The sequence below is a fragment of the Ictalurus furcatus genome, chromosome 27 (genome assembly GCF_023375685.1).
Source record: "Ictalurus furcatus strain D&B chromosome 27, Billie_1.0, whole genome shotgun sequence".
In the NCBI taxonomy this organism is placed as follows: domain Eukaryota; kingdom Metazoa; phylum Chordata; class Actinopteri; order Siluriformes; family Ictaluridae; genus Ictalurus; species Ictalurus furcatus.
The window spans coordinates 16516704-16530115 of record NC_071281.1 but is presented as its reverse complement, the minus strand read 5'-3'; the positions used below and the strand labels follow the sequence as shown (position 1 = coordinate 16530115).

The following is a 13412-nucleotide window of genomic DNA, read 5'->3' as shown; positions in this document are numbered from 1 at the left end:
GTATGCAAGATGAAATGTGGAAAAAAAATGAGAGAAAGAAAAGGAATTCATAACAACGTTTAAGACGTTATAGCTATAGCCTATGCGACGCAATGGCTTACATTTTAAGTATGTAATAATGTTTGCTATGATATTGTGGTGTTTATCAGGCTATTTGAAACAACTTTGTCTTCTTTATCTGGCTATGTGAAATAACTCTGTCCGCGTTGTGAAGTGCTACGTGAGCTCGGTGCAGCCAGAAACTCGTCTCAGCGGCGCATTAGGACCCGGGGCGCGCCCAGTTCTCTCTATATAAGACTGTCAGAGCGGCACTGAGCGACAGATGTGAGGTTAAACACACACAGACGGAGGGTGAAGTCTCTGCTTCTCCACTGAACCTTTCCGTGACACCCGCTTCGCTTTCCAGCCACAACGGGAGCCGATTTCCTGCAGTCAGGCCGGCGAGTTTGTGCATTCTAGAAAACTCTTTATTTATTTATTTTTCTGTAAAGTTCGCCCCAGGGTAGTGTGAGCAAGCTGGATTCCCGGAGCCCTTCACCATGTCAGGCGGGCTATAGGTACTCCATGGAGCAAGCAAACCTGTACGAGGCAGCCCCTCGGCCCCTGGTGACGAACCTCGCCCAGAGCGTGCAGAACCCCTACGGCTACAAGGACGACCTGACCGCGATCTGCGAGAACGAGAGCTCCATCGATATCAGCGCGTACATCGACCCCGGCGCGTTTAACGACGAGTTCCTGGCTGACCTGTTCCACAGCAGCGGCGGCGCGCGTCTCGAGAAGCTCAAGCTGGCGAACGGCGGTGACTACGAGTACGGCCACGGTCTGGGACTCGGCGCGGCCGGGCCGCAGCACTCGTATGGCTGCGCGGTGGCGAACTACGGCGACTCGTCCAAACTCGAGCCCATGTACGAGGCGCGCATGAGACCCGTTGCGATCAAGCAAGAGCCGCGCGAGGACAGCGACCTCGGAGAGCTCGGGCACGCGCCGCAGTCCGGCGCCTACCACCACCACCCGCACAACCAGCACCACCCACACCTGTCGCACCTGCAGTACCAGATCGCGCACTGCGCGCAAACCGCCGTGCACCTGCAACCGGGTCACCCGACGCCTCCGCCCACCCCGGTGCCCAGCCCGCACCACCAGCACCAGCACCATCACCAGCAGCAGGGCGGCCTCGCTTCCAAAATGATGGGCACAGGCGACAGGCCCAAATCTAAGAAGCACGTCGACAAGAACAGCTCCGAGTACCGGCTGCGGCGCGAGCGTAACAACGTGGCCGTGCGCAAGAGCCGCGACAAGGCCAAGATGCGCAACGCCGAGACGCAACAAAAAGTCATCGAGCTCGCATCGGACAACGAGAGACTGCGCAAACGCGTCGAGCACCTCACGCGCGAGCTCGAGACTTTGCGGGGCATCTTCCGGCAGCTCCCCGACGGCTCGTACGTCAAAGCCATGGGCGGCTGCGCCTAACAGACTTACAGACATAATTATTTTTTTCTATGTTATTATTTTTTTTCCTTTCTTTTTTTTTTTTTGAAGTCCTGCTATTCCTATAGCGTCCGCTGGATATGTACTAGATGTCACAGATCATAATTACTGAAACTGTTTCTATACAGAAGCCAGGCAGCTGCCGTCTACACGTGCCTTTTTTTTTGTATCCCCCCCAAAGCCACCCGAAAAACTCAATAAGCTCCTCTTTGGACTCGCGTCCTCCATGTGCGAAACGTACAATCAGCGCAGCTCCTGTTAGGGCATGACTTCACATCAGCAGCAGTTGTATTAAAAAAAAAGTGTACTAAAAAAAAAAAATACAATAAATAAGTACTAACTTTTCTTTAGGGCCGAAATGTCTAACATGTGCCCTGTTGAACTGTAAGAACTGCACAAGGCTTCTCCAAAAGCGTAAAAAGTGCACTGATGAAAAAGAAAAAGAAAAAAACACCCAAAAAACAAACAAACTGCTATTCCTATTCTATGTTTTAAGATGTTGTATGTTGGAATTTGTCTACACATGGACTGAAAACGACATGCCAAAGCAAAGGACTGGAACACAACAGGCTACATTCCAATCCGCCTACTACATACCATGCCAAAACTGTGCATAACTGGTCATTTATAGTGGAGCAGTAGATTATATTTTGCTTACTATTTAGTGCCATAATGTGCGGTTTGGGAAGTAGCCAAATCTTCAAACTCAAACTGGTGTCTGCCCTTCAGCTCGTATGCACTATGAGTCCTGAGACTGAACGACCCGATGAAGCACATTTTTAAAATGTGTTTTTTTTTTTTGCTCTGAAAATTTGCTATGCTCGGGTACTGATGTGGAGGGCGCGCGCGCGCGTATGTGTGTTTGTATGTATATGCGTTTGTGTGTGTGTGTGTGTGTGTGAGAGAGAGAGAGAGAGAGAGAGAAAGAGAGAGAGAGAGAATTTTGCGAGGGCTTTTTTTTTTTTTTTTTTTACAGTCCAAACTTTGTATTTATGCAGCAGAATTGAGATGAAATGTGAAAAAGGTGCCTCTATGCAATGGCTGTTTGCATGATATATATTTTTTTCTGCAGTGAAAGTGCTTTGTAGCCCATATTTTCTTTTTTTTTTGTTTGTTTGTTTCTGTGTAGGATCCAATCCAATCTCAGTGCCTTTTAACTTGTCTCCATCATCATCATCATCATTGGGAGAAATGTTTTCCACCTTTTTTTTTTTTTTTTTTTTTTTTTAAAAAGTTAAATATAGGCTACAACAAAGAAAAAGAAAGCACTTTTTTTGTTTAAAAAAAAAAGACCACAACAAAAACATCAGCCACCATATTGCAAATGTTATATGAATGTTTGTTATTGAAATACGTCTCAAATGTAAAACCAACATTATATATATAGATATGTATATATACACACACACACACACACACACATACACACACACGCCAAAAATTTTTACAAATTATAATAAAAGAACATGGTGTTAATAAGAACATGGTGCTATTTGTCATCTCATGATATTGTGCATTATTCTACAGGCTCTTGAGTTTGGAGGTTTTTGATTTAAACAGAAAGTTTGCGTCTAAAGTTTACCTCATTTATTGGGAGCTATTGTCCTGACCGGTAGATGGCGCTGTTAAGTCATGTGCTCTGGATAAACAACTGCATAAACGAGTAAGAGATTAAATATCAATCCCGGGGAAAGACATTCATCTTATTTAACGCATTAAGTACTTCAACACCTCATGAATCAGATAAAGTGTGTTAGTGCAGGGCTGGGAAAAAAAAAATTATTACTGAATATAATAATGAATTTAATTTAAATGATATATTCCTCTTCACCAATGCATCAATCACACTGTGGATTCACATCATAATCGTAATTATTTTCCCTGATAGTCAAAAGAGAATTGGTGTAATACATTCAAAAGTGGCAGTAGTTAATTAATACCGTACTTAATATCAGTTGATAAGTATAAGTAAGTAAAGACACTATCAAAATGGCTCTAAATGACTATATATAGTCCTAAATGTCAACACTTCAGGTCAACAATCACACTGAATGTACTTAAATTTGATGCCGCTAAGTAAATACCCATAGGTAAATTAAACATAAAAGCAAAACTGATACTTTAAATAAATAAATAAATAAATAAATAATAATAATAATAAAAAAACCTGGTTTGTTTGAGTTCCTGGTCATTTTGTGCACACTTTAATACAATACCGCTTAAACAAAAAATGGACTACATCACTATGCGCTAGAGGTGCAATGATCAATGGATTTGGATCGATGCGTCGCAGCTTATTATAATCAAAAAGGACAGATGTGCAAAAAGATATGAATGTTTTAAAACATCTGGCTAGCAAGAGATGATTTTTCCTTAACGCTGATATTTAAAAAAACAAAACAAAAAATGTTATCATCATCATTTTTGAACTGATCCAGATTCTGAGCAAAGTGGGTCACAACGCTCGATCAGAGGATACTAAACACTATCACATCAGAGCAGATTCAGAAGTATCGAGGTTCATAACCTTACCGTGCATACATGCAGGAGTGAAAAAAACACAACCACTAAATAATTATATTATGCCTTTTTTTTTTTTTTTTTTTTTTTTTTACATCAACCTGTCCCTAACCTCAGCTTCAGGTCAGTTTATCATTGAGCAGACATGCTTAGAAAAATCTAATATGTTCTAAAAAAAAAACAAAAAAACCTGCAAATATACAGGAAGTACATATATACATACACTGTTAACCAGTTAAATTTCTCAGTAATTCTATTTAAATTGTTTTACATGTTGATTGTCTAAATCGTATTGGAGCTGAAGTGCCTAAAGCCCCTGCAAATGTATCAGCAATCATTACCCTAACAAACATCCCAAATATTTATAATCATGTAATACATTTGCAGTAAATAGGTCATCTTCCACTCCTATTCTTAGGGGTGTACCTCAAGCCTTCATTCTGGGCCCACTTCTTTTTAACTTATATATGCGTCCGTTGGGGAATATTATTAGAGCGCACAATGTCTCTTTTCATTCATATGCTGATGATACCCGGTCGTACATACCGTTTAAATCTGGCGACTCCATTCAACCATTGTTGGACGATATTAAACAAATGGTTAACAAATAACTTTCTCCAACTTAATGAAGACCGAACCGAAATAGTTGTTTTTGGTCCCCCGGGATTGAGAGATGCTCTCATTAATGAGCTTTGTAATCACTTCCTGTCGATTTCTTCCCAGGTTAGGAACCTTGGTATCATCCTGGACTCAGAATTATGCTTAACCACGCAAATAAATTCGGTCGTAAGTAGTAAGAGTTTTGATCAATTATGGATTAACTCTAAACTTAAAACATTTTTGTCTTTCCGAGATTTGGAGAAGGTTATTCGTGCTTTTATTACATCGCGCTTAGATTACTGTAATTCATTGTACTTGGGTTAACTCAGTCATCTCTTGCTCATCTCCAGATGGTTCAGAATGCAGCTGCAAGGCTGTTGACCAAGGCAGAGAAATATCATCACGTCACCCCAATTTGAGCATCGCTCCATCGGCTCCCGGTCCATTTTAGGATCCGGTTTAAGATTCTGCTGTTTGTCTTTAAAACTCTTAATGATCAGGCTCCTTCTTATCTCAAAGATCTTCTCACACCACATTCATCTAGCAGATTTTTGAGATCTTCTGATCCCTGGTTTCTTTTGTATGTCCCTCGATTCCATTTAAAAACTAAGGAGGATAGAGCTTTTTCAGTCCCCGCCCCTCGTTTATGGAATCAATTGCCACCGGATATCCGCCTTACACCTTCTATTATCATTTTTAAAAAGAGGCTGAAAGCGTATCTCTTCTCCCGGGCGCTTTAATAGTAATTTGTACTATTGTCTGTCTCTATTTGTTTTTACTCTGTTTTCTATTGAACTTCTTCTTACTCTGTTCAGCACTGTGGTTAGCTTGCTATGTTTAAATGTGCTACAGAAATAAATTGTACTTACTAAATGTCACCTTATAAGCGCTGCATCATGAGAGTCGTCACTGATAAGCCCTGATAAGTGGCTTTTCGTCAGTACGCGTCATTGATTAGGCCTTTTGTCCTGAGCTGTAAATTGATCAGTACACGATAACTTAGCGTTAAACACCGCTGATCTCGTCACACTGAGTAGCGTCTCAGACAAGGTAAGGAGAGAGAGAGAGAGAGAGAGAGACACGGAGTCAGTGTGTTACTGTGTTATTGACTAACGTTTATTCTGAAGTGATCATGTCTAAGTATTAAAGGCTACACAGAGGACCCTAAAGGCGTCTCTCGTTTGTTTTACGATCGAAAGTGACATCAATAACGAAGATTAAAGCCAAAGCCGACGTTTTCATCACATGATCGATGACGCTTTCACACACAAGAGCAGGCGTCACAGATTCGGTCAGATTCGGTCATTCAAGTAGTTCCGGCTGTAATTCGATTCACAGGTTTATAAAAATGCGCTCGTTCCGACACGTCGTCGTTTCTATAGCAACAGCTCATTCACCATGTAGTGACGATACCTAAACAGATTTAATTGTGTGTAAATGTGTGTACGCTTTCTGTAAGGAGATGTTTATTTATCATTTATGGAAGGAGTCTCCACTGGGAGTACTTTGTAACAGTCAGAGGCAAAGCTGTACCGTAACTGTAAGTTTTCAGGACAGATGAGTTTGCACATTGTGGTTTCTCTAACATGACACTGCGTTGTTGTTGTTTTTTTTTTTTTTTTTTTTGTGTGTGTGTGTGTGTGTGTGTCTTATTAAGTTGAGAGAAAAAAGTAAGTGGTGAGGATACTCTGGAGGTTTCATTTACATGCTCCATTTTATTACCCTGAAACCATGGGGCGTGCAAACTTTTGCACTCAGTTCTGTTGGAGAGCTTACTGTTTTAGCTGTTTTATTCTTTTTGGTTATTATTTAACATTGATATATATATATATATATATATATATATATATATATATATATATATATATATATATATAATGTTAGTCTCTCTCTCTCTGTTTCTTTCTCTCTCTCTGCACTCTTTCATCTGGATTGATCTTGTCTTCCCTCTCCCCTTTGCTCTTCATCTCTTCACCATGTTGCATACAATTCTCTCTCTCTCTCTCTCTCTCTCCCTCTCTCTCTCTCTCTGACTTTTTGTCTTTATCTCTGCCTGTCTGTCTTTCTTATTTTCTGTCTGTCTGTCTATCTCTCTCTCTGCACTCTTTCAACTGGATTGATCTTGTCTTCCCTCTTCCCTTTGCTCTTCATCTCTTCACCATGTTGCATACAATTCTCTTTCTCTCTCTCTCTCTCTCTCTCTGACTTTCTGTCTTTATTTCTGTCTGTCTGTCTTTCTTATTTTCTGTCTGTCTGTCTCTCTCTCTCTCTCTCTCTCTCTCTCTGCACTCTTTCATCTGGATTATCTTGTCTTCCCTCTCCCCTTTGCTCTTCAAATCTTCACCATGTTGCATGCAGTTCTCTCTCTCTCTCTCTCTCTCTCTCTCTGACTTTCTGTCTTTCTTATTTTCTGTCTAGCTGTCTATCTCTCTCCATGTCTCTCTCTCTCTCTATGTCTGTCTTCATCTCTCTCTTGCACTCTATCATTTATCTTCCCTCCTCTTTGCAGTTCATCTCTCACCGTTCTTTTTATTTTCCATCTTTCTCTCTAGCGAGTTCAGTTCTCAGGCCAGTTTGATCCCCATTCAGCGCCACATGTGAACGATATCCGAACGCTTTCGTCGATGGGCGCATCTTTCACCTTTTCGCTGTCCAACTTTTGCCTTCAATCTGTTTCTCACTAACTTTTCTCGAACCCCCTGTCCTGTCCTCTTTTCCCCTCCCATTCATGCAGCTTCTCTCCCACGCCAGCGTGAGGCTCCGGTAAGACTTTCCGCACAGATGTTTCGAGCGCTCTGGTGCTGCTCGTAGCCAGGGACAAATCAGCACTGTTTAATTCTGCCTAATGACATGCAGTCCAATGACGTGTTGCTTGGACGAGCAACATCTTGATAGGATAGCTGAATGAATTGTGATGTGCTTCACACGTTTGCATGGCTGAGCTAAACAAACACAAGGACACGCCGCCTCCAGACCCGAAGCGACTACGCACATCCTGACCCTGCTGACTGAAAACTATCACGATACAAATACGATTAGAAACGTTTTTGTTTTTTTTTCTCTCGAGTGCTACACTTGCTTTCCATCACAGCATCTGCACTAGTTTTTTTTTTTTTCTTTCAGTTTGTTTAAAAGCTGACTCCCGAACGATTCCCTGGTAAACAATGACTAAAAAGCAAAGGCGTGTCCTGCGGCTTGGACCGAATCTGCCGAGATCCGTTTGTCATCATAGTGACGTTTAAGGCCAGTGTTTAACACCCAGGCAAAGACTGTATTCAGCTTGGAAGAATTATTTACAGCTGTCATCCTTTTTAATCATGCTCTGTGATGTATGTAGAAACTTACATGCATTGCCAATGGGAAAATAATCTGAAAAGGAAAATAGAAAAAAAAAAAAAAGAGGATAATAGAGATCCCTTGAAGTGTAAAGCAAACACCCTTTCGGTACAGATAATCCAACAAGACTCGGTATTTCAATATATACAGTAATATTTTGCTTATTTATCTGCTCTATATGCCCTGCGATGGATTGGCACCCTGTCCAGGGTGTACCCCGCCTTGTGCCCCATGCTCCCTGGGATAGTCTCCAGGTTTCCCCATGACCCTGGAAAGGATTAAGCGGTATAGAAGATGGATGGATGGATGGATCTGCTCTATAGGGCTTTTTATTCCTGACATTCCTGCTGACAGAACACGTTAGGTCCAGATTGACGTTATTTACAGACCTGTATTTGAGTTATTGAGGGTTTTTGGATTTAAACCCGTTCGACTCAAGTGACCAGTGAAACAGGCTAATACCGTAACTGTAGGAACTCAATAATAAGTACGAAACCGTCGATAATAGCAGGTTCCAACAAGTGTAACAAAAATAAATAAATAAATAAATAAATAAATAAATACATTTCACAGACCTCCCTGGCTATGCTTCACAGAACTCCTGGGGGAAATCAGTTTCTGAATCGTTGCTCTAAATATCAAATGTGAACAGCGTGTTCATCGTGACTGACTGATTGTTCTTTGGCGTGCTCGTTTGCTGTAGATTTTTATAATGTGAGGATAGGTCACACGTGCAACATTCGGCGAGAGTCAGTTAACATTGGGGCAGTGGTGGCTTGACGGTTAATGCTCTGGGTTACTGATCAGAAGGTCTGGGGGGGGGTGGGTTCAATCCCCAGCACTGCCAAGCTACCACTGTTGGGCCCTTGAGCAAGGCCCTTAACCCTCTCTGCTCCAAGGGATATCATGGCTGGCCCTGTGCTCTGATCCCGACATGTTGGGATATGTGAAGAAAAAAGAATTTCACTTTGCTGTAATGTACACGTGACCAATAAAGACTCATTATCGTTATCATGAGCACGATTGTCATGTGTACTGAAGTACAGTTCATTTCTCACTTGCATGTTGTTCTTCAAGTCTACACATAACAATGCAGACATCTTTTGGCGAACGTGCTCACATAAGTGGACTGGGATATTTTTCAGAAATGCTGCCAGGCGTTTTTTGAAAACAGGCAAAACATTTTCGAAAATATCCGTATACGTATGGACGGGGCCTGAGAGACACGGAAAGCATTGCGTAAACTTCACAAGAAAAGCAGGGTAAGACTTCACAGCAAGACACTGGACTCAACAGGCTATAAATAGTCCAGCTAATCCTAACCAAACACAGAACAGGTGAACACAATTAGGTAACAAACCGATGACCGATCGCTCCCTCTGACTTTATTTTGATTTTACGTATGAACATGTTGAAAAGCATAACATCCTGCATTATCTATCTTTAACATCTGTCCTTATACGTGTTCTTCCTCAGCCCGTGTCGTCACTTCATGTGTGGTTCGTTACGTGTCGCGGCTTTTATTGTGCATGCATTCCTCATGGAAGGACTCCAGCTGGCTCCTAATCCTTATCAAAGTCTGAGTGGACTGAGAAATATGTAAAGTCAAACACTGCGGTACTGTCAATAGCTGTGTGTGTGTGTGTGTATGTATGCGTGTATATGTGTGTGTGTGTGTGTGTGTGTGTGTTTGAGGGGGAGGAGGGCTGGGTGAGTCGTGCACATATGTTTAGCTGTACTATTTGACTGTCCACTCTGTTTTATTTGTCTTTTGATAAAATTTTAACCAGGCCCTTCGCTGTGAATTTGACTGCATGCTCTTGACTGAGAAAAGAGCTTTCCTTGTACAAAAGCCAGACATCTGCAGTTACTCCTGTCGTTCCCGCTAGATATATTTTATCGTGCTTTTTAGTTTGTGTTTGAGTTTTTAACCTAGTGCTATTTCCTCTCATATCACACAAATTCAAGACAATCTTCACTCCAGTCCTTTCCGCATACCTGCTAAGCAGGCTTTAACCTTTAACCCTTATGTTCTGTTCACTACACACCGAGAAAAAAGGTTCGTTAAGGGTTCAAGGCTTCTTTGACTTTCAAATAATTTCTCTAGTTTTGAATTTGATAGTCAAACACTGCTGTAGAACCAAGTGACAACCAAATAACAATGAAGAATTGCAGATTTTAGATTGAAAACAAAGTGTATTTAGACATATATATGTCATATATGTCATTTATTCTGGTTTGACAGCAATGCAAATGTTAAAATATGCCTTTTATGCATGCGGTATACACAGCGCAAGCAGTATTGACTGAGAAACTGGGCACCACATACAGTATTTGGGGATGGCATTTGTTTTCATCTTATTACCCTCAACACAAAATGAGCTAAACATAACCTCTATCTCTGTTAGACAAAGTTACACCAAGCATATGAATTCATTTCATCTAAATATAAATAGTCATCTAATATCGTCCCAATTCTAACATTTTTAACTTCAAACTGGATCATTCTGACACAAACGTGTGTGTTGTGTTTACCCGATGTTTATACACAGCACAAAATCGATCTACAGAGTGACACAGAGTAAAACAAACAACAACAAAAAACAAGGGTAATAAAATAATAATAAAACAAGGGTTACATTCGTCATGAATCCATTATAGGTGAAACACATTACAGAAATTTTTTTTTTTTTTTTAAAATAAACCTATTACGTTCAGGACACGCCCTCTCAGAGCCTCTTCCAAATATAGACTCAAAACACACCCACGTTCCCACCTATGCCCTAGAGGACACTCCAACGTACATCCTTTTCCATATATAGACTCAAAGACATACCCATATTCCCTGCTATGGTCTTTAGGATACGCCCACACAGATCCTCTTCCATATATTGATTCAAAGACACACCCACATTCCCTGATATGGTCTTCAGGACATGCCCACACAGATCCACTTCTAAATATAGACTCAAAGACACACCCACATTCCCTGCTATGGTCTTTAGGACACGCCCACACAGATCCTCTTCCATATATTGATTCAAAGACACACCCACATTCCCTGCTATGGTCTTCAGGACACACCCATACAGATCCTCTTCTAAATATAGACTCAAAGACACACCCACATTCCCTGCTATGGTCTTTAGGATACGCCCACACAGATCCTCTTCCATATATTGACTCAAAGACACACCCACATTCCCTGATATGGTCTTCAGGACACGCCCACACAGATCCTCTTCCATATATTGACTCAAAGACACACCCACATTCCCTGCTATGGTCTTCAGGACACGCCCACACAGATCCTCTTCCATATATTGATTCAAAGACACACCCACATTCCCTGCTATGGTCTTCAGGACACACCCATACAGATCCTCTTCTAAATATAGACTCAAAGACACACCCACATTCCCTGCTATGGTCTTCAGGACACGCCCACACAGATCCTCTTCCATATATTGACTCAAAGACACACCCACATTCCCTGATATGGTCTTCAGGACACGCCCACACAGATCCTCTTCCATATATTGACTCAAAGACACACCCACATTCCCTGATATGGTCTTCAGGACATGCCCACACAGATCCTCTTCTAAATATAGACTCAAAGACACTCCCACATTCCCTGCTATGGTCTTCAGGACACGCCCACACAGATCCTCTTCCATATATTGATTCAAAGACACACCCACATTCCCTGCTATGGTCTTCAGGACACGCCCATACAGATCCTCTTCTAAATATAGACTCAAAACACACCCACATGTCCACATATGGCCTTCAGGACACTCTAACGTTCATCCTTTTCCATATAAAGGCTCAAAGACATGCCCACATTCCCACCTATGGCTCTCAGGACACTCCCGATCACTCAGATCCGCTTCCATATTTGGACTCAAATATGTGAGTCATTAATGTGGACATAGATTTAGGTCGTGAATGAGAATTTACATGTCTAACATTTTTAATGTTTTATTGCTGGAAATATCGAGACTTAGATTCAATATTACGCAGAGGAACAGATTTGTGCATCCATTTTCTATACCTCTTATCCTACAGGGTCGGGGAACCTGGAGCCTATCCCGGGGAGCATCAGGCACAAGGCGGGGTACACCCTGAATGGGGTGCCAATCCATCGCAGGGCATATTCACACACACATTCACACACTATGAACACTTTGGACATGCCAATCAGCCTACCATGCATGTCTGTAAACCCCCACAGCACAGGGAGAATATGCAAACTCACACAGGGCAGCGGCGGGAATCGAACCCCCGACCCTGGAGGTGTGAGGCGAGCGTGCGAAACCCTAAACCACCGCACGCCCTCTAGATTAATACATAAAATAAAACTCAATGTCATCTAGGAAAATGTCTTCGACTTGGTGCTGCTAAGCATGTACATTCATCATCATTATCCTGCGCAATTATGTGACTAGCTCACGTGACCAGCACCAGCGGTCCATAAAGCGCTGAAAAAGATGAAATTTTGTGGTGGAGGCACTTAAGTAGTTTTATTAAACGGGTTTTCAGGAATAACCAAAAAAATGTCTAGTCAGGCCACTTTACTGAGGGAAGCAAATAACCAGCTTCATAATATTTTGGTTTCCAATATAACAGCGAATGCACCAGAGGAATATGTGGGTTATTATTTTGTTTTTACAGGGAGCGCTAGTAATGCAGTGTGTGCGGTCTGGAAGATATAATGAACGGCAGTAACACAGATTTATTGCTGAAAATGATATATTAAAGTCATTAGAAACTAATAGGTGTGTAAAAAAAAGAGAAAATAGTCGTACATTAGATGTAATAGTAGACGTGAGGAAAACTGTATGAGAGAACACACACACACACACACACACACACACACGCACACAAGTTCAGCCTTACTTACACGTTCACAAACACACCATTCTTATCTATTTACTCGCACTATCTCTGACATCTGGCCGTACCATAAACCGCATGCGTGAACCCTGCATTATGTAATCATAGAGTTGAGGAAAAAAAAAAAAACCCTGAAGTGTTTACACTAATAAAACTTAACATTCCTCATTTATCGCCCAGCTAAACACGGACGTCCACGAGGGAATGATAGAACATGACGTGTGTTTACTTGGCCAATGGATGAATCCCGATGTGGACACGTTGGAAGTGTGTCATGGTGAGCCACGTGCTGCTCCATATGGATGACCCAGGGCGAGTGTGTGCGTATGTGTGTGTTCTTCAAAAGTAGAAATGTTTAAACTCAACAGAGATCTCTAATGACATCACAGTTGCCGCACGCTGGGAAAAACTCGAGATCAATAGAGAGAAAATATCATAAACTCAGAACATCATCGCGACGTTGGCCAGAAAGAAAGCTCTGAATATAGCGCACAGCGTTTCAGCATCTACGGGGTACCTTATGAGGGTTTTGTTCAAAGCGGGATTCGAGACTTAAAAGACAGCGAGAG

At 41.8% G+C, this 13412-nt stretch overlaps 1 protein-coding gene across 1 annotated transcript; it reads left to right on the top strand.

Moving 5' to 3' along the window:
* On the top strand, window positions 1-2711 carry cebpa (CCAAT enhancer binding protein alpha). Its single transcript, XM_053616939.1, has one exon. The coding sequence runs from the start codon at window positions 565-567 to the stop codon at window positions 1468-1470; it is 906 nt and encodes a 301-aa protein (XP_053472914.1). The 5' UTR covers window positions 1-564; the 3' UTR covers window positions 1471-2711.
* Window positions 2712-13412: the final 10701 nt, after the last annotated feature.